This window comes from Mustela nigripes, unplaced genomic scaffold (assembly GCF_022355385.1).
Source record: "Mustela nigripes isolate SB6536 unplaced genomic scaffold, MUSNIG.SB6536 HiC_scaffold_20, whole genome shotgun sequence".
NCBI lineage: Eukaryota > Metazoa > Chordata > Mammalia > Carnivora > Mustelidae > Mustela > Mustela nigripes.
The window spans coordinates 2179239-2188298 of NW_026739436.1; the positions used below are offsets into that span (position 1 = coordinate 2179239).

Consider the following 9060-nt stretch of genomic DNA (forward strand, 5'->3'; position numbering starts at 1 on the left):
TGAGATGGCTTGTACCCTGCAAGAAGATGGGTATGAGAGAAGGCTCTAGATTATGTATCAGGTTCAACACTGCTGCCTCCACCTGCTGCTGCCCATCCATGCAGAGGCTCCTTACCAGCAGCCATGAAGACAAACTCCTTCCCAACAACTTCATTGCTAAGTAGGAGTTCTTGGAAAAGAAGAGTAGGATCGTGGTGTGATCACGGGGAGATTCGAGTTTCTCCACCTGCCGGGTGGCAAAGTGGGGGAGAGAGGGTTTAAATTTCAGTCTAGCAGACGCTTTCCCTCCTTGCTTTGTGGAGGAATCACTTCTGTTACCTTCCCAACGCACAGGCTGGACTCCATCTCCCAGGCCAGAACGTTAAGTCCGTCATGGAGCCAAGTATGCCTTCATCTTGCTCACTGAGCATGGCTGACATAGGCTGATGTTTCAAAAACTGCTTTGGGTCAAGGACTCTCCGAGGGCTGCAGATCAGACGAGATCGGGCGCGTTCAGGGTGGTATGGCCGTAGACGAGGGCTGCAGATCAAAAAGCTAGAAAGAGCACATCTTGATGGCAGGTAGGCCCTGCAACCTGTTTCCTCCTACTGGGACCCACTCTTTCCTCACGACCTGTATCAGAGTTCCCTGGGTCTGCACACAGCTAGGTAGTCAGTTAGGTAGTGCCCTGCTGGGCACTAATATACAAAGCTGTGCATCCTTAGAGACATCCCTCCCCACCCACAGCCCCCTCCCCAGCACATCCTGGCCATGCCTCTGTCTGTTCTTCCCCTTCCTGCTTCTCCTGCAGCTCCTAGACTTCTTCCTCCTTCCGGCTCCCCTCCCTGGCCTCTTCCCTCTTGCCCTCCTCCGCCTCCGCCTCCACGTCCTCAGCCACCTGCTCTTCAAAATCCTCCTCTTTGGCCTCCTCAGCCTTAGCCCCTTCCTCCACAGAATCCCCCTCAGGCTCCTCTTCCTCCTTCAGTTGCTCATCCCCCTCCTTAGCCTCTTCCTCCACAGACTCTTCCTTGTCATCTTTCTCCCCTTCCTCCTTAACCTCCTCAGCAGCCTGCCCCTCTGCAGCCTCCTCCTCGTGTCCCTCCTCAGCCTCTTCAGGACATTCCACCACTTCAGTGTGCTTCCTTTCATCCTCTGCGCTCTCCTGGTCCTCTTGACCCTCGTCCCCCTCGTCTTCCTCTGCCCCAAGGTCAGGCGCGGCCACTGTGTCCTCCACCAAGACCACCAATTCCGCCCCCAGGCCGGCCTCGCCTCTGGCCTGCCGGGCCTCGGCTTCCCACACAGGCTCTGCCGCCATCGCCACCGCCACCGCCACTGCCACCGCCCCGGCCCCTACGGCCTGCAGCGCCCCCACTTCGCCCCCGGCACTGTGCTCCCTGAGGGCCCCCGCCTCCTCACCGCACCCTTCCCGGACCAAGGTGGTCCAGGATTCTGGGGCAGCCCCGTCTTCCCCGGACCCCGCCCCGCTCTCCATGTGGCCGTGGCCCTGAGCCCTGGAAGCGCTGGAGGGAAGGAGATGGAGGCGAGAGCACGTGGCTCTCCACACAGCCCTGGCAGCTAGGGCTCTGGCGCCGGGGAATGACGGCGGACAGCAGCCGGCCAACCGCGGGTGGGGGCCTGGGGGACGCGTGCGCACAAGGCCTAGGGGAAGCCGGCCACGCGCAGAGGTGGCAGAGGCACACATGCGGCTTGGGCCACGTGAGCCCACCTAAGCCACACCAAGATGATGGTTGTCCCCTAGGTTCAACCAGTGACACGGTGGTTGGCAGGACTGTCACTTGTCCCACCCTTTAACCCCATAGGAGCCGGCCTGGGAGTCCTACAATACGCCGTTTCCAGGGTGGCCTCAGGGTCCACCCAGGTGTCCCAGGCCCCACCGCCACTAACACCCCCATCCTGTGACCTCCTTCACCACGCTCTCCACCTGGTATTTGTATCCTGACAATGTGAAAGTGTCTCTTGCCTTTTCTGAACACAACCCTGGAAGACTAAGGACACCATATGCACCCACCCCCCACCGGGAACCCTGGTCAGGAGTGCATGGAAATCTTCAGTCCAGGCATTGCAGAATAGCGTCATTCTAGGAGACAGAGGTCAGAAGCTCTCTGCCTGTTTGGATCATGAGGGTTGGGGTGCAGGAAGTTCTACCACAGTTTCTCCCAGTCCATGTCCTTGTTTTCTCATCAGGTGCGGGTCAGAGAGTGCTTGATCCCTCTGTCTGCCTGTCCTTTCCTCATCCTCTCCTCTCTGCCTTCCCCTTTCTTGGTGTTTTTCTTCAAGAGCTCTTTCTCTGCACACTCTCTGGCCACAGGGTCTCTGGAAGATCAAGGCTTCAGGAAGAAAGATGAAGAAGCCTGTCTAGCAGCTCTTTTCCAGGAATTAAAAGCCCTCTTCCCTTCTGTGACTATCCATTATAATGTGACCATTATAATGTACTAGCGACTATAGGTCCCAGCAACCCCGATGCTTAAGGGTCATCAGGTTAGGGCCTTTCATTGGAATCAGTTCTGCAACAACATTGGACGCTGGCTTACATGTGACCAATGTACGTGTCCCAAGCTGGGTGTTCCACCCCCCATATTCAAAGCACACATGTGCACCCATGGACACAGAGTGTGTTTGGCATGGATGACAGAGGAAGGCATGCCTTTCACCAGCCAAGGGCTTACAGCAAAGTGAATCCAGATGTCCCTCTTGTGAGACAATTTCTGGGTGAACTCTGTATCCAAGCTGATGGGGCATGCTCTCTGCCAGCCAGGAGACTACAGTGTGCATCCTTTAGAAGGTCAGAGGGCAAGGAGCTGAGGCTGGCATCCAAGTGACAGGTAGCACATATGCATGTACCATCACTAATAGATCAGAGCATCTTGCATTTCAGTCTGGCAATGTGGTGAATGCCATAGGAAGGGGTTCCCAGCTCATCTGGCCTACAGAGGATAACACATCATCCATAGCCTTCCTGTCTGCAGGCCAGCCAGGTCAGACCATCAATGGAACAGCAGGCTGGGCCATCATGTTCTCAGTGCTGGCCACACATGTAGAGAAAAAAAAAAAACCCAAATTATGGCCTCGGGACAACAAAGTAGGCTTGGTTCATTTGGTCTGGAGCCAATGCAAGCTGGTCTCTCCCATTATTACAGGAACAGATGGGTTTCTTACACCACATTGTCTCAGTCGTCACATGTGGCATGTGGACACAGAGATATCTGTTATTGTTGTTTTGGGGGTTCTTCATCCTCTAGGTGTACCCAGCAAGCCCATACTGATTCTTGAGGTCACACCATTGTCTGTGCCCTCACACAGGTCTTTGGCTCTGTCTTCTGTATCAGCGGTGGAGGCATGGCTCTGTGCCATGGCTCCACTCCTAGGGCAGCTGGACCAATGTTATTGTGTGAACAGGGTTGTTGTCATTTCTTGTCTCCTCAGATCCAGCTGTGCAGAGTTCTGTCCGGCTGCATTCTAAGTACTAGAGGTGTTCAGTATAGCCATGTGCTTACACACCCATGTATTCAGACCAAGGTTTCTGTGTGTACCCACAGGTGCACATGTATGCAGTTGGATGTAACACCATGGTGGGAAAGAGTACACAGGCGTAGCCTTCCCAAAACACACACCCTCATATGGAAGCATAGCAAAGACGCCAATTCCATCCTGGATAGTGTCTTAATGTGTTTCTAGCAAAGTGGATTTCATATGCACCCCCATGGTCTTGGACTGTGGTTTCCATCTGTTCAGCCATCATGTGGATGGTATGCATGCCCACTTCCACTCCAAGGAGACATTCATGCAATGACAGACATCTGGCATTGCCCTGCTAGGGAAGGAATGTGAGAGGGGCCACAGGACATGAGGTGTGTAGTCTCAAACAGAGACATCATGGGAGACTGAGTCTAAACTGCACCTCCCTTGCCTCTTGTCCCTCTTGCCTCAACACAGGTACATTGGAGAATACGCAAGCATCATGGGCAGCCCATCCCATGGGCTTACCTGAGAGGCCACATTCACAGAAGCCTGTTTCTCTGGGCCCTCCAGTCCTGTAGCAAACCTCCATCTCCTGGCAGTTCTGGCCATTAAACCCTGAAGCTGGCAGTCCTCTTCAGGAGGGGCTCAGTCCGCTGCATATGTGTTTTCCTTGAAACTTCCTGGTGTTTTTTGCCATCTTGCTCAGCCTTGGGGACCCTGGGTCCCTGGGACTTTGGGAAAGTGCTGTGTCCATGTAAGGGCCTGAAGTATAGGGTCTTGCAGACATACTTTAGGATGGTGGTGACCGAATGAGAGATACTGCCACAGCTTCCCCTGGGAGAGACTGGCAGAGACACAGGCAGACCGTGAAAGGTGAATGTGGGCCTTAAGTGTCAGAGAATGTGTTGGTCTTAAGTCTAGAGAGAGATACAAACTCACTCCCAGAAAAGGAGAGGAAGACGGGGAAATGTGAACACAGCAGCTGTCTTCACTGGGGAAGATGGCATGCAGACTCTGGCCAATCCTGACCTCAACAAACTCTTCTCCCCAGAAAGCCCATCAACTCCCATAGGTCCAGGGGGAGACCACATCACTGCAACATACTAGCTACTATAGGTCCCAGCAACCCCAATGCTTAGGCGTGATCAGGTTAGGGCCTTTCATTGGAACCAGTTCTGCAATACCATTGGACCCTGGCTGTCCTGCCCCAGTGGGGTTGACAAAGGTTCCCTGCTCTGTGGACACTGAGTACTGCAGGGCAATGCTCATGAGCCACATCTCCTGGTTTGCACCATAAGACCCTGGGAGAAAACCCAATGTCCTTATGACATGATGAACAACTTAAGTCATCTACCTGTGGCATGTGTCTGAAGCTAAAGACCTCCTTCCAGGCCAAATTGGACATCCCCCAGTCAAGACAGCAGGGCCCATGTTCACAGGAGACAATGGGAGATGGTTTAGTGGCACCATCTGGCCTTTCCTCTTCCTTTTAAATCTCAGCAGGTCCTTCTTCAAAGCCCTGAGAAGTGAGTCACAGAGGGCTCCAGGGAAAGTGGGTGGGGTGAGTGTGCCACATTCTGAGGACCTCTGGGTCTTGATCCCAGCTGGCAGACTGCTGCAACATTCAGGATCCCTGGGACTTCACCTCCATCTCATCCACATGATGAATGCTAGGGACCGGCATGGGGGAGCTGTGAGGCTACCCTCTGGCTTAGGCATCAAGGAGACCAGAAGACATGACAATGGTCCAAGCAGTCCTCCCTTGGCCCATTGCTCTCCACCACCCTAAAATTCTCCCTGAGGGGCTGTATCAGATTCAAGATCCCTAACGTTGACCAACAGTGAGCTGACCTACTTATGTTCAGCCCTGAACCATGGAAGCAGCAGGGTTCCTTAGCCCAAAAGCCAAACTCTCCTCAACCTGCCCCTAGCTGCTGGGGCAGCAGGGAGGGAACACAGTTCTCTAAGGAAGTGAGGTCGGGACTACAAACAGCCTGAAATGTCAGAGTAACACCACAGGGACCACTGGGAGGCTCAGCCATGATCCATTTATGGGCAACAGAAAGAGATATGGGGCAAATATTGCAAGGTCTGAAGTCCAGCTGTGGTGCAGGGAGTGGGGAATGTGAAAGAAGGGTGAATTCAGGGTGAGCAGGGGGCAATCTCAGGGCTGGTGAGAGGTATTTCTGGGAAGTCCGTGTCACTAAAGGAGCAGCAAGCTGTGTGTCCCTCAGTGACATAGTGAACATGTGCCTGTGGGTCTAGCTCCTCTCCTTTCTGTCTTATCTGCCTAATACACAGGAAGTGGAGAAGACTGCCCCAAACAGGAGTAGAACAGATTTTGGGATGGCATTTCTCCTGAGAGGAGAGATCCCCACAGGACTTTTCCTCTGGAGAAGCGTACTGCTCATGGGGACTTCCTTACTCCTTGTGGCACTTGCAAGTACAATGTTTTAGCCTCTCTGTAACACAGATTGAGACCCCTAGGTTTTCCTACACCTGGGACCATTGTGCAAGCAGGTGGTGCACTTGACACACACCTGCCAGCTCCCACCCTTCCATCCTTGCCTTGGCCCCTGTGCATTTTGCAGTGAGAGGGGACACAGAACCCTGAGTAACCATGGAAAGCATACGAGGTCTGTGTGTCAGGTGGGACATGGCTGCACTATGCCACTGGCCCCTTTCTTCATAATCAGCAGAGCTGGAAATACTATAGTCCCTCTCCTTGGCTGACCAGGGCCTACCCATTCACTCATACACATGTGAGCCCATCCAAACGCTGGTCACACAACACACAAACTCACACACACACACACACACACAGTCCTCACACACATACTTACACTCTGTGTACACACACTTACACTCCCACGTTCTTGTAAACACACAGAGACATGGAAAAAGCACACATTTGGTCATTTGATCACCTACATATGATACCCACTAACATACACGATCTCTGAGACAAACGCATGGAGATGGGCATGTGCACACAAACACGTACACATTTATACCCTCACTGACGGGCACCTCTCACACACATATACACACATAAACACACATGTGCTCATGGAAACCCACTGAACACACTACACACTCATTGATACCAGTCTCAAGTATGCACACCAGCCCTCTCAATCACACAAAGCTGTGTGAAACACAGATTTCACACAGGGGATTTGTTGCAGGCATACACATTTCCCACTGCACAAAAAAACATATACAGCTACACCTGAGAACACACACACACACACACACACGCACACACAGAAAACATCCATAGCCACATTCACATAGGCATGCAAACTGCGCCCCACATACACTCCTGAGGATACAGAAACATATACAAAACACACCCTCTGCATCATTTAGGATTGCACACATAGCCATTCAAACACAAACAGACATGCACTCACATACACACTTACGTGTTCATTCAAAAACAGTAAATACACTACACACACTCTCTCATGTATTGCACTCAGGCATGCATCCCTATTCTTGCATGACACACAGCTATTCTTCCAAGCAGAAATACACAGACTATGCACACTATATCTGTGGCACAGGCACACACACAGTTGACACCACACACACACACACACACACACACACACACACACACACACCTTTGTGGGCCTGAGAACACAGACATTAAAAAAACCCCACAGTCTTTGACATAGGCCTATGGAACCATTCCCCACACAGATTGATATACACACACCCCTGATGATACAAAAGCATGTAAGAAAAACACATGATATCTCTCATATAGAATGCACACTTAACTGCTCAAGTACACACACACACACACACGCTCATACAAGCCAACACACACTCACTGCACACCTGAGATGTCTGGTGCTCAGGCATGCAACATACACACAGATGTGGCTTGTAAAACACAAAAACCACAATAAACTCACAGTCTTCCACACAGAGACATTCACAATTGTCCAGTCATACACAGACACACACACATGATTGTGAACACACAGAGAGGCCACACAAATACACACATTTGCTGATAGAGTTATGGATGTGTAACCATGCAAATATGTGTACCTGTGTTAATGAATAGTGTACAGAGTTATGCATGTGTAACCCATGAAAATACATGTACACATACATACAACACATAGATACGCACACACATACACCAAACACACACAGTCTCCAACATTGAGGTATCCACAGCTGGCAATAAACACACACACACACACACACACACACACACTACTCTGGATTCACCAAAGTTTTACTAATGTAGCCCCAACCGTGTTGCCATAGTAGGAGTTCTTGTGAAAGAAGAGCAGGATCTTGCAGCAATTTGGGGGGGCCTGAGTTCCTCCACCTGCCAGGTGGCAAAGTGGGAGAGACTGTTGAAATATCTGTCCAGCAGACCCATCCACTCCTGACTTCGGGGAGGATTCACTTCTGTTACTATTTCCTATCCCATTTCGCAGGCCAACTTCCATCTCCCAGCCCAGACCTTCAAATCAAGAAGCATGCCTTCTTGCTCACTGATCATGGCTGACATCTGGGGGTAGCTAACAAAGTGCTTTATGTCAAGGACTCTCTGAGGCTGGAGATGAAAAAGCTAGAACAACAAACATTACTATAGGTTCTGAGCATTCCCTATATGGGCCTGGACCAGAGATAGCAGTTCTGGCAAAGGCGGCCAACAGAAGCCAGATCCCTGGACCAATATCGCTTATGGTTTTAGTGGCATGGATGTACAGAGACAAGTGGATGCCTCAGGTGACCACTGAAAGAATGATGATGGGTGAGTACCCACTGAGTTGCATTGTTCAGTGGAGTTTGCAGAGGGGGAGTCTGTGTGTTCTGAGCTACCCAAAGAGGAGTAGACTGAGGCTTCTCTCTGAGGTGGAGGTCTGGGTGCAGTTTGCTTTCCACTAACCCTCCAAAAAGTATATTTAAAAAAAAGTTCCAGAGAACAAAAACCTCCAGAGACCTAAAGCCTGAAAAGCCAGTTTCCACAGAGCTCAGTCTCTTGAAAGGCAGAAAGATGATTCAACCCAAGCAAAACTGACTGAAAAAGAATGCAGCAGGCCCCTCCTCCAGAAGACAAGCCAAAAGAATGAGAGGACAACCATCACAGAGTCCTCATGAAATTTTAAAACCCCAATGTCAGGGGAAAACAGTATATTAAACTCCAGGTATTGCCCTTAATCCTGTATATCTCATAGATTCAACTTTTGGTTAATTGAATTCTTATCTTAAAAAAATTAACCTACTTATCATTACAACTAGAGGTTTAATACAACATATTCCATAATGAATTTTTAACTTGAACTTTTTTTCATACATATATCTCTGTTTCTTTTCCTTTTCTTTTTAAATATACATTTAGATATAAGCTTTAAGGTAATCAATTTTCCTTATTCAATACTAACCCTATATATAAGCCAGTTTTAATTTCTTTTTATCTCTGGAAACTTGAATCCTTTCACAAAGATAACAATATACACCCAGGAAGAATAAAAATAGCCTTCTTCACCCACATTGAGGGTTTATAAACACTTTCCCATCTTCTGTCAGCATTTCTGTGTATTTGTTTCTGTTTTTGTACTATATAAA

The 9060-nt window shown here is 50.1% G+C and overlaps 1 protein-coding gene across 1 annotated transcript in view; it reads right to left on the minus strand.

Annotated features, from left to right (window-relative positions):
• Positions 1-793: 793 nt before the first annotated feature.
• Positions 794-9060, minus strand: part of LOC132008052 (uncharacterized) — a 79398-nt gene continuing 71131 nt past the window's right edge. Inside the window, exon 9 of the mRNA XM_059386451.1 lies at positions 794-1638. Within this exon, the coding sequence (XP_059242434.1) occupies positions 794-1638 (845 nt within the window). The remainder of the gene's footprint in view (positions 1639-9060) is intronic.